This window comes from Cuculus canorus, chromosome 28 (assembly GCF_017976375.1).
Source record: "Cuculus canorus isolate bCucCan1 chromosome 28, bCucCan1.pri, whole genome shotgun sequence".
Lineage (NCBI taxonomy): Eukaryota > Metazoa > Chordata > Aves > Cuculiformes > Cuculidae > Cuculus > Cuculus canorus.
Window position 1 is genome coordinate 3,046,237 of NC_071428.1, and position 17,998 is coordinate 3,064,234.

Here is a 17,998-nt window from a genome sequence, read left to right on the forward strand (position 1 = left end):
AAGGAGAGAGAAAATCAATGTTTTGCTGTGAGGGTGGGGAGGCCCTGGCCCAGGTTGCCCAGAGCAGTGGTGGCTGCCTCATCCCTGGAGGGGTTCCAGGCCAGGTTGGATGGGGTTTGGAGCCCCTGATCCAGTGGGAGGTGTCCCTGCCCATGGCAGGGGTGGGACTGGATGGGCTTTGAGGTCACTTCCAACCCAAACCATTTGATGATTCTGTATCTCCTCTCACACCCCAGACCTCCACGTGTTGCTTCTCGAGGACCTCTTGGTGCTGCTGCAGAAGCAGGATGAGAAACTGGTGCTCAAATGCCACAGCAAGACAGCGCTGGGCTCTTCGGACAATAAACAGACCTTCAGCCCTGTCCTCAAGCTCAACTCCGTGCTCATCCGCTCCGTGGCCACAGGTAGGGAGCGAGGCCAGGGAGAAGCTGTGGGTGTTGGCCCTTGTCACACACAGACGTGATGGGCTCCTCACTCCACGAAGGACCTTGAGGGCCTGGAGCGCGTCAGGAGAATAGAATGGAGCTGGGAAGGGGCTGGAGAACAGGGGTTGTGGAGCAGCTGGAGGACCTGGGGCTGTTTAGTCTGGAGAAAAGGCTGAAGGGAGGTCTCATCCCTGTCTCTGACTGCCTGAAGGGAGGTTGGAGCCAGGTGGGTGGTGGGCTCTTCTCCCAAGTGACGAGACAAGAAGGAATGGCCTCAAGTTGCAGGAGGGCGGGTTCGGATTGGACATCAGGAAGAAATTCTTCATTGCAAGGGTTCTCAGGCACTGGAACGGCTGCCCAGGGAGGCGGTGGAGTCCCCATCCCTGCCGAGGGGGTCAAAAGCCGGGTGGGTGAGGTGCTCAGAGATGGTTCGGTAGTGGACCGGGACGGTTGGGCTTGATGATCTCAGAAGTCTTCTCCAACCTAACGATTCTATGGTTCCTCTTGGTCAGATAAACGAGCCCTCTTCATTATCTGCACGTCAGAGTTGGGACCCCAGATCTACGAGCTGGTGGCACTGACGTCCTCGGAGAAGAACACGTAAGGGCCAGGGTGGGGAACTGGGAGCACTGGGAATGGCCTGGGGGCTTCTTGGGGGGCTTGGAGCCCCCCGGGATGCTGACGTGGGGCTCTGGGCCGGGCAGGTGGATGGAGCGGCTGGAGGAGGCGGTGCAGAGCGCCACCAGGAACGCCACCTTCCCCCCAAAGCGCCGGACAGCGGAGCCCAGCCGCGCGGCAGCCTCCGGGTGAGCAGCCCAGGCCTTACTGGGAGCTGCAGGCTCAGTCCCAGTCCCGTACTGGGAGGCTCGGGGGGGTGAGGCCAGCTGGGTGCTGGTCTTAACAGGGGGCGATGAGGAGGAGGACAGGGATTGTCCGGGGCGGGGGGGGGGCGGCACCTTGTGTGGGGAAGGGGAAGGGGAAAAGGAAAAAGGGGAAAAGGGGGAGGAGGAAAAGGGGGAGGGGGAAGGGGAAAAGGAAAAGGGGGAAAGGGGAAGGGGAAAGAGGAAGAGAAAGGAAAAGGGGAAAGGGAAAGGAGGGGAAGGGAAAGGGAAAATAGGGGAAGGGAAGGGGAAAAGGAGGGGAAAGGGGGAGGAAAAGGGAAAGGAGAAGGAGGGGAAGGGAGAGGGGGAAGGGAAAGGAGGGGAAGGGGAAAGTGGGGAAAGAGTGGGAAAGGGTAAGGCGAAGGGAAAGGAAAGAGGAAGGGGGTGGAAAGGAAAGGGGGAAGGCAAAGGGGAAGGAGAAGGGGAGAAGGGGAAAACGAGAAAAGGGAAAGGGGAAAGGGATGGGGAAAGGAAGAGGAAAGGAAGGGAAGGGCTCCTGCCTTCAGGCTCCTGCCCTTCCCTACCGCCCCTTCTCCGTCCTCGCAGCCTGGTGCTCCCGGACCCTGATGTCTCCCCCATCCTGTCACGAGGCCCCAGCTCTGGAGCCGAGGCCGAGGATGGCGGCTCCGGTGAGCTCCCCCGGCCCTGCGCGCCGCTCGCCGCCTGCCCCCTGCCTGTCTCCTGAGCTGGTCCTCTTGTGCCCACAGCAGACGACAATCCCACCGCGCTCCTGGACGGGCAGAAGCCCCCAGCGCTGCTGGAGGAGCCGCTGAGCAGCGAGGTGGAGGAAGAGGAGGAAGAGCTGCCCACAGCTCCTCTGCCCGTGGCAGCCAGCGGCGAGGCGGCCAACACCATCCCAGCCGAGCGGTTGGGGCTCCCCACGCGGCTGCCGCTCCGGGGTTCCACCAGCACCGAAGGGTTGGCCGAGGCGGCACTGGAGGATGGTGAGTGGCGTGGGGTGCTCCGGTGGGAAGATCCTTTCCATGGTCATCACTAGGTTGGAAAAGACCTTTGAGATCAAGGCCAACTGATCCACCACTGAACCATCCCTGAGCACCATCTGCTCGGCTTTTGGACCCCTCCAGGAATGGGGACTCCACCACCGCCCTGGGCAGCCATTCCAGTGCCTGAGAACCCTTGCAGTGAAGAATGTTTTCCTGATGTCCAATCTGAACCTGCCCTGGTGCACCTTGAGGCCATTCCCTCGTGTCCCATCACTTGGGAGAAGAGCCCACCACCCACCCGGCTCCAACCTCCTTTCAGGCAGTTGCAGACAGGGATGAGGTCTCCCCTCAGCCTCCTTTTCTCCAGGCTAAACCACCCCAGGGCCCTCAGCCGCCACCTCGTAAGATTTGTTCTCCAGCCTCTCCCACCCAAAACCACCTCTTCTTCCTCCTCCACGCCCCATCCCAGTGGAGAACCTGCGGCTCCTGATCCTACGGAGAATCCTGCCCTGCTGGGATGCAGAGCCTGAGGATGACTTGACGCCAACGCCGTCGGTGATCGGCGGTGCCGGCCATGCCTGGGACTCGGTGCTCGCCAGCCAGGATTCGGCGTCCCAGGAGGTTCTGGCAGAGCCCCCGAGCGCCACTGAGGACACCAAGTCCCGGTCGACCTGGGAGGAGACAGACGAGACGCATCCGGCTGCTGAGGAACCGAGCGGCTACAAGGTCGTCAGGAAAGGTAGAGAGAAGGTCCTTGGCGCTCCGTCTCCTCTCCCCAAGATGGGCTTCAGGGTCTCGTGTCCCACTCGGTTGTGTCAGTGTTGATGGGTGGGAAGCTGGGGGCTTGCAAGAGTGACCCCCCCCTTCTCTCCGATGTGGATTGGGGTGCTGGTGGTGGGCGCTGGTGTTGGGGGCTGCTATTGGGGCACTGGTGGTTGATGGTGGTGGGTGCTGGTGGATGCTGGTATTGGGGTGCTGCTTGATGCCAGTATTAGGGAACTGGTGGATGCTGGTGGTGGGTACTGGTGATGGGGTGATGTTGGGTGCCAATATTGGGGTGCTGGTGATGGGATGCTGGTGGTGGGTGCTCGTTGGTGCTGATATTGGGGTGCTGGTTGTGGGTGCTGGTATTGGGATGCTGGTGGTGGGTATTATTGGTTGATGGTATTGGGGTGCTGATGGATGCTGGTATTGGGGTGCTGGTGATGGGGTGCTGGTGGGTGCCAATATTGGGGTGCTGATGGGTACTGGTGATGGGGTGCTGGTGGATGCTGGTACTGGGGAGCTGGTGGTAGGTGCTGGTGATGGGGTGCTGATGGATGCCAGTATTGAGATGATGGGTGCTTATGGCTGCTGATATTGGGGTGATGGTGGTGGGTGCTGATGGATGCTGATATTGGGGTGCTGGTGGAGGGTGCTTATGGATGCTGATATTGGGGTGCTGGTGGTGGGTGCTGCTCGGTGCTGGTGGTGGGTGCTGCTCACCCCTTCCCTCTCCCTCCCCGCTCTCTTTTTGGGGCGCACAGCCCAGGCGGAGGGCGCCAAGGAGGCCACGCTCTCGCCAGGCAGCAGCCAATCAGAAACTGAGCTGCAGGAAGGAGGTGGAGCTAATGTAGATGGTAAAGAGACCCCCCCTCTCCGGACCTGGCATTGTCCCCATCTCCCCATGTCCCCGTCTCCCAGGAGGGCCACATCCCCATGTCCCAGGAGGACCACATCCCCAGATTCCAGGAGGACCACATCCTCGTGTGCCTGTGTCCCAGGAGGACCATGTCCCCATGTCCCAAGAGAACCACATCCCCACATTCCAGGAGGACCATGTCCCTGTATCTCCATGTCCCAGGAGGAGCAGGTTTCCGTGTCCTAGGAAGGCCATGTACCTGTGTCTTTCTGTCCCAGGAGGGCCACATTCCTGTGTCTCAGGACCACATCCCTGTTCCCCATGTCCTAGGAAGACCACATCCCTGTGTCCCTGGAGAACCATGTCCCCATGTCCTAGGAAGACCACATCCCTGTGTCCCTGGAGGGCCACCTTCCCATGTCCCCACAACAGGAATGCCCTCGTGTCCCTCGAGGGGAGCCACGTCTTCTCCAGATCAGCGTCACCTTGGAGGACGTGTCCCTGGGAAGGGACTGTGTCTGGACAGGGGTCTGTGACCGGATCCCTCCATGAAGGGACACAACCTGCGCAGAGGGGACAGCACCTCGGGCCACCAACGCCCCCCCGAGCAGGTCCATGCCGCTCTAACACTGCTCATCTCCTTCTCAGGCAACTACTTCTACGTCAGCATGCCCACGGGCCGCCCCGCCGCCCCGGACCCCCCGCCGCCCCCCAGCCCCCCGCGGGGGTCCCCGCAGGAGTCACCCCCTTGTCCCCCCCTGGACGCTCCCGCTCCCCTCCGCGACGTCGACCTCATCTTCCGCACCATCGAGCAGCTGACGCTCAAGCTCAACCGGCTGAAGGTACGTGACCCCTCAACTCGGGGGGCTCCTTGGGGTGTCCTAGAGGGAGGGACAGGAGGACCATGTCCCTGTGTCCCCGTGTCCTAGGAAAACCACATCCCTGTGTTCTACGAGGGCCATGTTCCCATGTCCCTGTGTTCCAGGAGAACCATGTCCCTCTGTCCCCATGTCCCAAGAGGGACACATTCCTGTGTTCCAGGAGAACCATGTCCCTGTGTCCCCGTGTCCTAGGAAGACCACATCCTTGTGTTCCAGGAGGGCCATGTCCCTCTGTCCCCATGTCCCAGGAGAACCATGTGCCCGTGTCCCTGCGTCCCAGGAGAACCACGTCCCTGTGTCCCAGGAGATCCATGTCCCCGTGTCCCTGTGTCCTAGGAAAACCACATCCCTGTGTCCCAGGAGATCCATGTCCCCGTGTCCCTGTGTCCTAGGAAGACCACGTCTCTGTGTTCCAGAGGGCCATGTCCCAGGAAGACCATGTCCCTCTGTCCCCGTGTCCCTGGAGGACCATATCTCTGTCCCCCCGTGTCCCTGGAGGGTCACCTCCCTGTCCCCGTGTCCCAGGCGGGGTGGGGGGGGACACAAGCTGGGCACAGCCCCACGCGTGCCCCCCACCCCAGACCTGTCCCCTCTCTCCCAGGCGGTGGAATTGGCGCACCGGGAGCTGCTGCGCTCGCTGGGATGCAGCTCCTCACCCGCTGCCGCTGCGCAGAGGGGCTCAGCCCCCGCCAGGGACGTGGGGACGCCGCGGCCCCCCAGCCCCGACGCCGACAGCCCCCTGTCCCGCGCCCTCCGGAGCCTGCAGGGCCCCAACGCCAACACCCCAGGTAAGAGCCCCCCGCTCAGTGCCTGACGCCCGTCTCCTCACCCCCCCTGTCCCCTCTCCTCTCTCCCCTCTTCACTTTCATGTCCCCTCACCCCCTGTCCCCTCTCTCTTCGCCCCATTGTCCCCCTCCCACGCCCCCCATCCCTTTGCCCTCCACTCCTCTCTCCTCTCCCCTATTTTTCAGGCTCCCGGGGCCCCCCTTTGTCCCCCTGTCCCTTTGTCTCCTCATCCCCTCACCCCGCCTGTCCCCTTGCTTCCCCCCACCCCATCCCTTCATCCCTCCCCTCTCTTCCAGGTTCCTGAGCACCCCCCTTTCCAGGCTCCTGACCCCTCTTATCCCCTCAACCCCCCCCCATCCCCTCTCGCCTCTTTTCCAGGCTCCCAAGCTCCCGCCTTGCTCTTAATCCCTTTGGCCCCCCACCCCCTTATCCCTTGTCCCCCCTTTTTCCAGGCTCCTATCCCCCCCCCCATATCCCCCCACTCCCTTATCCCCTCTCCCCCCTTTTCCAGGCTCCTGTCCCCCCTTGTCCCCCCCCCTCACCCGTGTCCCCCCTTTTCCAGGCTCCCGTGCCCCCCTGGCCGAGGACCCCTCTCCAGATGCTGCCCTTTAGCCGCAGTGAGTTGGGGGGTGGGGGGGTCACCCCCCCAGGACTCTCTCGAAGCGGGGGAGCGCCCCGACAGCCCCTGTGGCCCCTCCCTGCACTATGGGACAGGGACGGGGGGGGCTTCGGCTGGAAAGAAGCACGATTTGGGGGGACACCAGGAGCTGGGGTCCCCCCTTATCCCCTCGCATGGCCCCCCCTGCGCCCCCCCGGCCGCGAGAGCTGGATCCGGTTTGTATAAATGCACTTTGTTCCGTTCCTCTCCGCGCTCCCCCCCCCCTATAAATATGTATGTACGGACCTCCCCCCCCTCTGTAAATACCCCCCCTGCCAAGAACGGGGACCCCCCCCGGCACCGGGATCTCCTCCGCACCGGTGACAATCGGGGAGCCGGGGTGTCCCCCCCACTTTCTCCCTCTCGTGGGGGTGTTGGCGCGGGGGGGGCTGATATAAATATTATAAATACTGGAGCCGGGACGGAGCGGCCGCTGCTGCGGGCGCTGAGCCGCGTCCTGCCCTTCCCATCCACCGGAAACCTTGGATCCGCTTTATTGGGGAAAGAAGCCAAGTGCATGCGCTGCGTCACCCACGGGAGCACCCTTGGATGTTTGAGAGCACCCATGGGTCCTCAGGAGCACCCAGAGATCCTTGGGAGCACCCACAGGAGCACCCTCGGATCTTCTGGAGTACCCACAGGTCCTTGGGAGCACCCATGGATCCTCTGGAGTACCCACAGGTCCTTGGGAGCACCCATGGGAGCATCCACAGATCCTTGGGAGCACCCACAGGTCCTTGGGAGCACCCATGGGAGCACCCCCTGGATCCTTTGGAGCGTCCACAGGTCCTCGGGAGCACCCATGGCTACTCAGGAGCACCCATGGGTGTTCAGGGCCTGCTAAGCGCCCGATCTCGATTCCTGCTCCTCTTCCCGGCCGTGGGCAACCTGCTCTGAAAGTGGCACCAATGCCCGGAGCCGCGCCAGGGCCGGGCTGGCGGCGGGGATGCGGTTTCTCTGCGGGGAAAGGGGGGCGTCAGGCTCTGCCCCACGGCAGTGTCTGCCCCACGGGTGCCCCACGGCAATGGCAGCCCCATAGCAGTGCTGGCCCCATAGCGCTGTCAGTGTCCTGGGAGCCCCATGGCAGTGCCACCCTCTCCATGTGCCCAGTGGCAATTCCAGCCCCATGGCAATGCCACCCTATGTGCCCAGGGGCGCTGCCGGCCCCACGGCGCTGCCGGCCCCATGGCAATGCCAGCCCTACAGCACTGCCAGCCCCACGGCAATGCCAACCCCACGGTGCTGCCAGCCCCACGGCAATGCCAACCCCACGGTGCTGCCAGCCCCACAGCACTGCCAGCCCCACTCACCTCCAGCAAGAGGCACAGCAGTCCCTGCTGCCGTGGCCCCTTCGGCTTCTCTCGCTGCTGCGCTTCCAGTGCCACCAGGAAGGCGCCGAGGCCCCTCTCGGTGATGCGGTTGTCTGGGGGACACAGAGAGGGGTCAGGACAGGTTGGGGGGGGCCTGTGTGTCGCCACTCCCCAGCACCTCTCACTCACGGGTCAGGTTGAGGGTATGGAGCACCCGGTTTCCCAGCAGGATGACACTGCCCTGGTGCTGTGTGGCCTCCTCCAGCAGCGGGTTCGGTGGTGGGGCTGGATCCGGTGCCTGGGCACGGCGGGGGCCGTCAGGGAGTGGAGGGACCTTGGATTTGGGCACCTCTTCCCCATTCCTTCCCCTCCAGCATCTCCCACCTCCGGCCTTGGCTTCTCCTGGCTGCCCACTTTCACCTCTCTGCTGCGGCTGATTCTGGGCTCTGGCACTGCCGGGGAGGGGAGAGCAGGGAAGGAGCTGAGCCAGACGCAGCCCCCGCTGTGCTCCCCAAACCCCTCAGGACCCTCCCTCACATTTCTTGAGATGCTTGGCCTCCTCCTTCAACAGCAGCTCCTGCAAGAGAGGGACAAAACTGGAAGAGTGGGGAAACTGAGGCACGCCTGGGGATACCATCTCCATCTCTATCCTGCACACCCGGAGCATCTCCCATGCGAGGATGGGCTGAGAGAGTTGGGGTTGTTCAGCCTGGAGAAGAGAAGGCTCCGAGGAGACCTTAGAGCAGCTTCCAGGGCTGAAAGGGGCTCCAGGAAAGCTGCGGAGGGACTGTTCATAAGGGCTTGTGGGGATGGGACGAAAGGGAATGGGGATAAACTGGAGAGGGGCAGATTTAGGCTGGATATGAGGAGGAATTTCTTCACCATGAGGGTGGTGAGACCCTGGAACAGGTTGCCCAGGGAAGCTGTGGCTGCTCCATCCCTGGAGGGGTTCCAGGCCAGGTTGGATTTTGAGCCCCCTGATCCAGTGGGAGGTGTCCCTGCCCGTGGCGGGGGGGGGACTGGATGATCTTTAAGGCTTCTTTCAACCCAAACTATTCTATGAGACCCAGCAGCTCCTGTTGGGCTCCAACCAAACCCCTGGTTCCTCACCTTCTTCTTGGTCGGGCTTTTGCCGTGCTTGGTGGGTTGTGGTTTGTTGAGATGGCTGGTGGGATGCTGGCCATGGCCTTTGGTCTCCTTGGGGATCTGGGAGGAAAGAGAGGGGGGCTCAGGGTGCTGGAAGCCCCCTCGGAGCCTCTGAGCTTTCCCAGAGGAGGGGTCTCACCGTGCGGGGATGTCTGAGTGCCTCTGCGAGGAGCAGCCGCCGGCGCTGCACCACCTCGGCGTGCGTTAGGGGGAACGGGGCCAGGACCTGGCAAGGCAGCAGGGCAGGAGGTGGGACAGGAGCAGGATGAGCCTTGGAGCCCCCGCTCCCGGGGAACTCGGGGGGCACCCACCTCGGCCAGCCTGGTGGCCCCCGCGTCACCGATGTCATTGCTCGAGAGGGACAGGGAGAGCAGGGAGCGGTTCAAGCGCAGAGCCTGGAGGGACAGGAGGGGGTGGGGATGGGGATGGGGATGGACGTGGAGGTGGAGATGGTGGAGGTAGAGGTGGGTGGTGGAGACCCAGTACCTTGAAGGCCAAGGAATGGGATGGGTGGTGGGGACCCAGTGCCCAGAGAACAATTGGATGAGATGGGTGGTGGGATCTCGGCACCCAGAGAGCCAAGGGCTGGGTGGTGGGATCTTGGCACCCAGAGAGCCAAGGGCTGGGTGGTGGGATCTCGGCACCCAGAGAGCCAAGGGATGGGTGGTGGGATCTCAGCACCCAGAGAGCCAAGGGATGGGTGGTGGGATCTCGGCACCCAGAGAGCCAAGGGCTGGGTGGTGGGATCTTGGCACCCAGAGAGCCAAGGGATGGGTGGTGGGATCTCGGCACCCAGAGAGCCAAGGGCTGGGTGGTGGGATCTCGGCACCCAGAGAGCCAAGGGCTGGGTGGTGGGATGTCGGCACCCAGAGAGCCAAGGGATGGGTGGTGGGATCTCGGCACCCAGAGAGCCAAGGGATGGGTGGTGGGATCTCAGCACCCAGAGAGCCAAGGGCTGGGTGGTGGGCTCCTCCCAGCCTGCTGTCCCCACCTCGGCGATGTAGCCGGCTCCCAGGTCCGAGATGTGGTTGAAGCTGAGGCTGAGCGAGACGAGGCTGCGGTTGGAGCTCAGGCTCTGCCCGATGAGGTGGGCGCCCACGTCCCCAATGCTGTTGTGGCGCAGCGAGAGGTGGGCGAGCCTGTGGGCAGGGGGGGGTCACAGGAGGGTTCCAGGGGGGCTCAGCCCAGCGCTGCCCCATCGGGGTGGCACTCACGTGCTGTCGCTGCCGATCAGCGAGTGGAAGGCCGGTTCCAATAAAGGGTTCCCCTCTAAGCTGAGTGTCCTACGGAGGAACACCCCCCGGCCAGCGTTAACGATCCTCCCTGCTCCCCCATTCCTTAATTAGGGATAATGAGGAGCGCCCCTCGGCCGGGCACGTACCGCAGGCTGGGGCAGCGCGCCAGCAGGGCCGACAGCGCCGGGAGCTGCTGCTCCGTCAGCCCCACCTTCCAGAGGCTGTGGGGGACAACGCGGCATCAGGACCCGCTGCTGGCGGGGGGGACGTGCCAGCATCTCGGGGGGGAGGGGGGCTGTATCCCACCCTTGCCCACACCCCATCCCTGCCTGTACCCCATCCCTGCCCGTATCCCATCCCTGCCCATACCCCATCCCTGCCCATACCCCAACCCTGCCCGTATCCCAACCCTGCCCGTATCCCAACCCTGCCCGTACCCCAACCCTGCCCGTATCCCATCCCTGCCCATACCCCATCCCTGCCCATATCCCATCCCTCCTGCATCCCAACCCTGCCCGTATCCCAACCCTGCCCGTACCCCAACCCTGCCCATATCCCATCCCTGCCCATACCCCATCCCTGCCCATATCCCATCCCTCCTGCATCCCAACCCTGCCCGTACCCCATCCCTGCCCGTATCCCATCCCTGCCCATATCCCATCCCTCCTGCATCCCAACCCTGCCCGTACCCCATCCCTGCCCGTACCCCATCCCTGCCCGTATCCCATCCCTGCCCGTATCCCATCCCTCCTGTATCCCATCCCTCCTGCATCCCAACCCTGCCCGTATCCCATCCCTGCCCATATCCCATCCCTCCTGCATCCCATCCCTGCCCGTACCCCATCCCTGCCCGTACCCCATCCCTGCCCGTATCCCATCCCTCCTGCATCCCATCCCTGCGCCCATCCCATCGCCTCCACCCCGCGCTCACTGCGCTGCCTGCAGGCTGCCCAGGGTGGGCAGACAGCGGCTCAGGACCCACAGCATGGGCTCCTCCACCTTCCAACCTGCAGAGAGGGACAGCACTGACACGATGGGATGGGCGGGAATTGTGGAATGGGTTGAGTTGGAAGGGACCTCCAAGCCCGTCCAGTTCCACCCCTGCCATGGGCAGGGACACCTCCCACCGGATCAGGAGCTCCAAGCCCCATCCAACCTGGCCTTCAACAACCCCAGAAGCGGCCTGCCCCGGCCCAAAGCACCCAGAAGATGCCAGAGGGGCCCTTGGGCTGAATTCAAGGGGCTCCTCATCCCTCCCGTTGCGGGGGACCCTGGTGGTCCCCAGAACCCACCTCGCAGGAAGACGGCGCGGACTCTCCGAGGGTCCTCCTGCTCCTTCTCCACCTGGATGCAGGGTTTGTAGTAGCTGTATTTGCACTCGATGCGGGTGAGAACGTCTTCCAGGGTGGGCTCGGTGGTTTCATCCTCTGCAGAAGGGGTCATAGGTGGGTCTGGGGGTGCTGCCCCACATAAAGACCCCACAGCTGCCCCCCAACCCCACTCACCATCCGCAGGAAAGCTTGGGGGTGGCCGGGGGATGACCCTGGGGGCAACAGTGATGCCAGCGCGGGCGCAGAGCTCGGGAAAGTCCTCCTCCAGAATCCCAGTGCATTCATATTCCTCTACAGAAAAGAGTTGGGGGGGACATCAGGGGGTTCCCCGCAGCCCCCCAACCCCTGCCAGGGCTGGGACCTCACCTGCGTCCTGTTCGGCCTTCACCTCCACACTCTTCACCTCCTCTTCTTCCACGGCCACCGCTGACATCCTCTGCCGGTGTGTCTGGTCTCCCCGTCTCCTCATGGCCAGCAACTGGGGGGCAGGGGGGGCTCTAAGGGGGTCCTTGTGGGGTGAGGGGGGGTCCTGGGGCTCTGAGGGGGTCCCAGCAGGGTCCCTATGGGGTGAGGGGGGGTCCTGGGGCTCTGAGGGGGTCCCTATGGGGTGAGAGGGGGTCCTGGGGCTCCGAGGGGGTCCCGGGGCTCTGAGGGGGTCCCAGCAGGGTCCCTATGGGGTGAGGGGGGGTCCTGGGGCTCTGAGGGGGTCCCAGCAGGGTCCCTATGGGGTGAGGGGGGGTCCTGGGGCTCTAAGGGGGTCCCTATGGGGTGAGGGGGGGTCCTGGGGCTCTGAGGGGGTCCCTATGGGGTGAGGGGGGGTCCTGGGGCTCTGAGGGGTTCCCAGCAGGGTCCCTATGGGGTGAGGGGGGGTCCTGGTCCAGACCTGGGGTCCCTATGGGGGTCTCTAAGGGAGGGATGTCTCAGGCCTGGGGTCCCCCCGGGTCCCCCCGGAGGTTCCCAGGCCCGTTCCCATAGCAACGCTGCCGCCGCGGCGCGAGGGGAGGGGCTGGGGGGCGAGACCGCGCATGCTCGGGGCGTGTTCCGTAAAGAAAGAGGCGTGGTTATCGGTTGTAGTGGGTGTGGCCCTAAAATGGGGCGTGGTCTTCAGAGAAGGGGTGTGGCTATCGGGAAGGGGGCGTAGCCAGAGAGGCCGAGGGGCTGCTGGGAAGGGGCGCGGCCGTTTGAAGAGGGTCCTGCGGGTGGAAGAGGGGGTCTGAAAGGGGTCTCAGAGGGCTCTGGAGGGGTTGTGGGAGTGTTGGAATGATCCTGGGGGGCTCCAGAGGGGTCCCAGAGGGCTCTGGAGGAGTCCTGGGGGTTTTAGAGGGGTCCCGGGGGGCTCCAGAAGGATCCTGGCGGTCCCTAGAAGGGTCCCAGGGATCCTAGAAAGGTCCTGGATGGCTTTATGGGTCCTGGGATCCTCGAGGGGTCCTTCGGGTCCCTGGAGGGATCCTGGGGAGCTCGAGAGAGCTCTTGGGGGTCCCTCAAGGGGTTCTTGGGCTCTTGGAGGACTCCTGGAGTGCTACAGACGGTGCTGGGCGTCTCTTGCTGGGTGCCGGGGGCTTGGGAGGGATCCTGGGCATCCTCTGGGGGTCCTGCAAGGTTCTAAAGGGGTCCCGGCAGCCCCCAGAGGGAGGGGGGTGGAATTTTTCCCCATATCCAAGCTAAACCTTTCTGATGCAACTTGAGGCCGTTTCTTCTCATCCCATCATTTATTCCTTGGGAGCAGAGCCCAGCCCTGACCTGGCTCCAACCTTTCCAGGGGCTGCAGAGAGCAATGAGGTCTCCCCTCAACCTCCTCTTCTCCAAACTAAACAGCCCCAGGGCCCTCAGCTGCTTCCACAACCCCTTTTCTCCAGTTCCTTACCAGCTCTGTTCCCTTCTCCAGACACGCTTCAGCCCCTCATTGTCCTTCTTGGAGTGAGGGGCCCAAAACTGAACCAAGGGTTTGAGGTGTGGCCTCACCAGCACCAAGTCCAGGGGGACGATCCCGTCCCTGCTCCTGCTGGCCACCCCATGGCTGATCCAAGTCAGGATGCTGGTGGCCTTCTTGGCCACTGCACTGGTGCCCAGCGATGGCTATGAAGGAAATCTCCTGGGGCTTGGGGCTGTCAGGAAAGCAAGGTCCCAGCCCATCTGGGCCTTCCATCTTCCATTTATTTCATTGATCATATAGGGATTAATTTTCCTGACTGTGCCTCCGCTGGCTGCTTCTGGAGGCAGCCAAGTGCCTGCAGGTCTTCCCGGTGAAAGAAAATCAGGCTGTTGTCACGGCCTTTGTTTTATTACAAAACCCTCAGTACCTCAACGCACCCCAACCTGTAACAGAGCAACCAGAAAGAACAGGAATGCAGCAATTAACGGCTCAGCAAACACAACGGAGACCCAGACCTCCAGTTTTTCCCACCGGAGCCCCTTCCCGCAGGCAGCACCCAGGGAGGGGGCCCTGAGGTTGAACAGGGGATGGCAGCGAGGAAAGAACCCTTTGGCTGAAGGCAGCACCGATGGCAGAACCGCAGCCCAAACAAGCTCCTCAGTCCCGCCGAGGCCCCATCCCAGAGAGCGCGCTCTGTGCCAAACACACAGACGCAGAGTTTGCCTGGTGGAGGCCTGAGATGTTCAGCCGGGTGTTTATTTCTTCTTTAGAACGCAAGAAGAGAATGCTGAGGGGATGGGTTCTCTCCTGCTGACGGAGCTGACGCTTGGCAGGTTGGCTGCTGCTGCTGATCCCAACACACCTGCAGTTCCAGGCACGTGTTCTTCCCTCCGCCCTGGGGTGCTGGCGGCTCTTGGCTTCGCTCAATTCTTTTTGGTTTTGGGGGTGTCGTACTTCCTCTTGCTGGAGTACCAGAGCAGCAGCGGGATCCCGATGGAGGGCAGCGTCATCACTCCAAACGCCGCCCAGTCCAGCTGGAAAGAGGAATTGTGAGAAAGAAGTCAAAGAATGTACTAATCAGTCTCAGAACCATCAGATCTTTTCCTCTCAAAGCTTTCAGCTCCAATCCCGCAGTTCCAGCTCCTTGACAGAGAGAACTAGGATAAAAAAGCTTTATTTTTTCTGAACAACTGATAGGGATTAATCTGGGTTGGAGTTTTCCAGGCAACCGCAGAGCAAACCAGACGCCCCACAACCCGGCACAAAGCCCCCGTGCTGCAGCGCAATTCCAATCGCCAACGGAAAAGTACTTACAAAGTGAGGGGAGAACCTCCTGTCAAACTCACGCTGAGCCAGGATCCCTCCCTGCCCGGGAGCACTGGTGAATCCAACCTGGAAAAGGAGGGGGGGAAAGAGATTTGAGAGCGCAGGACAGATGTCAGCCCCAAAGGGCAGCTGGAAGAGCAGAGTTGGGTGAATTCACTCTCCCGTTTGGGCCAGGATCCTATAAATAATGAACTCACCACAACCTGCCCGCCCTCCTGCGCCAGGTAGGTGATGGTGGCAGAAGTGAAGTTGAAGTATCCGGCCTTGAGAGGCCGCAGCACCACGGTGTGGGACACGTTGCTCGCCCTGAGCGCCATCAGTTAAGGAAAAGAGCTGGAGTTCATGCGAGGAGGAAAAGTCATAGAATCACAGAATGGTTTGGGTTGGAAGGGACCTCAAAGCCCATCCAGACCCACCCCTGCCATGGGCAGGGACATCTGCCACTGGCTCAGGGGCTCCAAACCCCATCCAACCTGGCCTGCAAACGGGAGAGCTGCAGGACACTCAAGGGTCAGGAGTAGCGTCAGGAGCAGTTTCAAAACATGAAAGGATACGGAGCGATCCTGTCCCACTTCACATTGAGCATCCCAGAGACAATGCCAAAATCTTCTGGCGGGAAAGAATCATCCGACAGCTCCACATCTAAAGCGGCACTAAACACAACAAAGAAAGGGATGAGCAAAGGATCCTTGACTTGGCGTTCCGCTCATGGGGATAGCACAGAGAGGGACAGCAGCTCCACCAGAGCAGAACTGGTTTGGGACCATAAAATGTCACCGGGAGGAGAGGAAAGGCACGGTACAGGGGGACTATACAAAGTGGAAGGCAAAGATGAGATGAACTGCACCAAAAGCAGGAATGTTGGTGTGAAAAAGAGCTCAAGGAGCAGCTGTGTGCAAGGGAACAGCGTCACAGACATAGAAGTAACCGTTGCCAGAGCAGCCAGGAGGCAAAAGCAGGGAACAGGGAAAGCAGGGACAACAGGAGAAGAAGAAAAGGGCAAATTGTGGGGTGAAACCTTCCAGTCCCACTAGTGAGCACAGAGCTGGGGAGAGCAAAGGCAACAGGACAGAGCCCAGGGATGTCCCAGATCCACAGACGCCTCACGTTTGCTCCTAGTCAGTGTTCGTGGCCCGGACGTGGCTCACCTGGAGCCGACATTGTAGATGTTGTACTGCAGAGTCAGGTCCTTGCCCTCCACGGCATATCTGTTCAGCAGGGATTTGGAGGCCAGGAGCCGGGCACCTTCCTCACCGCAGACCACATGGAACAGGACAAACACAGCGAGAATGAGGAGCTTCATCTAGAAGGAAAAGAAAATGGGATGTCATTTGTAACTTAACTGCAAAGAGAACATGGAACAGGACAGCGAAGCAGGGCTACCCTCCCAGGCTCTCCCATCCCTCCACAGGATTTTTTTCCCCTCAAAAATCCCTGCTCCTAGAGCCACTTGGACCTCAATCCCTCCCCACAGCTCCCACCCCGTCCCCCAACAACTCCCCACAGCCCCCACCCAGGCCCCCCATCCCTCCTCACGGAGCCCCTGCCCCCCAATAACTCCACACAGCACCCAACCCAAGCCCCCCATCCCTCCTCACGGAGCCCCTGTCCCCCAATTCCTCCCTACAGACCCCATCTAGGCCCCCAAACCCCTCCTCACTGCCACTCCTGCCCCTCAATCTCTCCCCACAGACCCCTCTCAGGCCCCTCAACCCCCTCCTTTCAGAGCCTCTCGCGCCCTAGTCCCCCCGCCCTCACCTCTCCTGCCCCGCGAAGGCCAAGTCAGCGCACCAGGAACGGAAGCGGCGCGACCGGAAGTCGGTATCGAGCAGCCGCGGGGCATGCTGGGAAATGTAGTCCTGCACTGGAGACGATGGACTCCGCGCATGCGCAGAGCTGAGGTCCCAGTTCCAACCCCACCCAGCACTCTCCATGCAGGACGGAGCCATGTGTTTCCCCCCAGTACAATATCCACACGGATTTACACCCCTCCAGAGATGGGGACGCCCCTTTGCCCTGGACAGCCTCTGTCTGGGCTTCACCACTCTCTCAGTGAAGGAATTTTTCCCAATATCCAATCTAAACCTCCCCTGGAGCAGCTCCACAAACTCCAATTTATTGGTGGCTGGAGAGCAGCATTGAGAATCATGGGATCATCGAACCATTAAGGATGGAAAAGACCTCTGAGCTCGTCCAGTCCAACCCTGTTTTAGTTAATGTAAGAAAATTAAAGTCCAAATGGGATTTAATATTTTTATTCAGATAGGAAAGCAAAACCAGCGCTGGGCGGCCGGGGAGTCACAGCTCCTCCAGGGCTCACAACTTGCTTTGGATACACCTTCCCCTTCTGTTGCCCTCTAAGGTGGTTACAACATCTTCAGGGCTTCCAGCTTCGGCTTTTATTATCTCTAGATGATATCTGCAAGCCAAGCATTCATTGCTATAGCAAAGTCAACCTTTACCTGAATACCATTGCAACTTGTTCCTCTTATTCAAAAGAGGATGTTCTCCGTCTTTTCAAAACCGCAAAAGGGCTCTGAGCCCAGCTGGTCAGTTGGTTTGTTCAGCAAATGGTTTAGTTACTTATTACAACCCCACCACGCTGACCAAATCATAGAATTGTGGAATCTTAGAATCATAAAATAGATTGGTTTGGAAGGGATCTCGAAGCCCATCCAGTCCCATGGCAGGGACACCTCCCACTGGATCAGGGGCTCCAAACCCCATCCAACCTGGCCTGGAACCCCTCCAGGGATGGGGCAGCCACCGCTGCTTTGGGCATCCTGGGCCAGGGCCTCCCTACTCTCAAACTGAAGAAATTCCTCCTTATGTCCAGTCTAAATCTGCCCTTCTCCAGTTTATACCCCATTGCCACTCGTCCTGTCACTCACGGCCTTTGTAACAGCCCCTCCCCAGTTTTCTTGTAGCCCCTTTCAGCACTGGAAGCTGCTCTAAGGTCTCCTCAGAGCCTTCTCCAGGCTGAACAACCCCAACGCTCATAGCTTGTCCTCGTACGGGAGGTTCTCCAGCCCTCAGATCATCTCCATGGCCTCGTCTGGACCCGTTCCAACAGTTCCATCTCCTTCTTATGCTGAGGATTCCAGCGGGTCCAGGGAGGGGATTCTATCCCTGATCTCGGCTCTGGTGACACCACACAAGAAGGATGTTGAGGCTCTGGAGTGTGTCCAGAGAAGAGCAACGAAGCTGGTGAGGGGCTGGAGAACGAGTCTGACGAGGAGCGGCTGAGGGACCTGGGGGTGTTCAGCCCTGAGAAGAGGAGGCTGAGGGGAGACCTTATTACTCTCTACAACTACCTGAAAGGAGAGTGTAGAGAGGAGGGAGCTGAGCTCTTCTCCCAAGGTGATAGGACAAGGGGGAACGGCCTCAAACTGCACCAGGGGAGGGTGAGACTGGACATCAGGAAGAAGTTCTCCACTGGAAGGGCCGTGGGGCCCTGGCAGAGGCTGCCCGGGGAGGTGGTGGAGTCCCCATCCCTGGAGGTAATTAAAAGACGGGTAGACGAGGTGCTCAGGGCCATGGTTTAGTGGCAGATGGGAATGGTTGGACTCGATGATGCAAGA

The 17,998-nt window shown here is 61.3% G+C and overlaps 3 protein-coding genes across 15 annotated transcripts in view; 1 reads left to right on the plus strand and 2 right to left on the minus strand.

Moving 5' to 3' along the window:
• Positions 1 to 6,947, plus strand: part of ARHGEF11 (Rho guanine nucleotide exchange factor 11) — a 36,982-nt gene extending 30,035 nt beyond the window's left edge. For 10 of the 13 annotated variants that reach the window (XM_054050980.1, XM_054050973.1, XM_054050979.1 and 7 more), the window contains 10 exons: positions 237 to 404; positions 938 to 1,025; positions 1,130 to 1,231; positions 1,853 to 1,935; positions 2,014 to 2,250; positions 2,720 to 2,989; positions 3,777 to 3,869; positions 4,520 to 4,713; positions 5,354 to 5,540; positions 6,101 to 6,851. In XM_054050980.1, coding sequence (XP_053906955.1) covers positions 237 to 404; positions 938 to 1,025; positions 1,130 to 1,231; positions 1,853 to 1,935; positions 2,014 to 2,250; positions 2,720 to 2,989; positions 3,777 to 3,869; positions 4,520 to 4,713; positions 5,354 to 5,540; positions 6,101 to 6,150 — 1,472 coding nt within the window. In that variant the 3' untranslated portion in view covers positions 6,151 to 6,851. Of the gene's footprint in view, positions 1 to 236; positions 405 to 937; positions 1,026 to 1,129; positions 1,232 to 1,852; positions 1,936 to 2,013; positions 2,251 to 2,719; positions 2,990 to 3,776; positions 3,870 to 4,519; positions 4,714 to 5,353; positions 5,541 to 6,100; positions 6,852 to 6,877 lie in introns of those variants that run through there. The other 3 variants (XR_008447349.1, XM_054050976.1, XM_054050984.1) reach the window with 3 other exon arrangements.
• A 64-nt stretch (positions 6,948 to 7,011) lies between these two features.
• Positions 7,012 to 13,364, minus strand: LRRC71 (leucine rich repeat containing 71). Its single transcript, XM_054051021.1, is given in 15 exon segments — positions 7,012 to 7,153; positions 7,507 to 7,619; positions 7,696 to 7,804; positions 7,891 to 7,958; positions 8,044 to 8,083; positions 8,617 to 8,712; positions 8,792 to 8,878; positions 8,964 to 9,047; positions 9,644 to 9,791; positions 9,867 to 9,935; positions 10,034 to 10,108; positions 10,819 to 10,894; positions 11,180 to 11,314; positions 11,393 to 11,696; positions 12,102 to 13,364. Coding segments are annotated over 14 exon segments (1,512 nt in total). The 5' UTR covers positions 11,688 to 11,696; positions 12,102 to 13,364; the 3' UTR covers positions 7,012 to 7,036.
• A 116-nt stretch (positions 13,365 to 13,480) lies between these two features.
• Positions 13,481 to 16,278, minus strand: SSR2 (signal sequence receptor subunit 2). Its single transcript, XM_054051022.1, has 6 exons — positions 16,176 to 16,278; positions 15,566 to 15,720; positions 14,972 to 15,070; positions 14,615 to 14,723; positions 14,406 to 14,483; positions 13,481 to 14,125 (listed from the first exon to the last, which is right to left on the minus strand). Exons 2-6 carry the CDS (start codon positions 15,718 to 15,720, stop codon positions 14,015 to 14,017), a joined length of 552 nt encoding a protein of 183 aa, XP_053906997.1. The 5' UTR covers positions 16,176 to 16,278; the 3' UTR covers positions 13,481 to 14,014.
• Positions 16,279 to 17,998: the final 1,720 nt, after the last annotated feature.

Coding starts and splice junctions, on each gene's coding strand:
- SSR2 (XM_054051022.1), bottom strand. CDS start 15,720: ATGAAGCTCCTCATTCTCGCTGTGTTTGTCCTGTTCCATGTGGTCTGC. Junction 14,724..14,971: donor AAGTGGGACAGGATCGCTCC/GTATCCTTTCAT, acceptor GATGGCGCTCAG/GGCGAGCAACGTGTCCCACA. Junction 14,126..14,405: donor GGAGGTTCTCCCCTCACTTT/GTAAGTACTTTT, acceptor TCCTCTTTCCAG/CTGGACTGGGCGGCGTTTGG.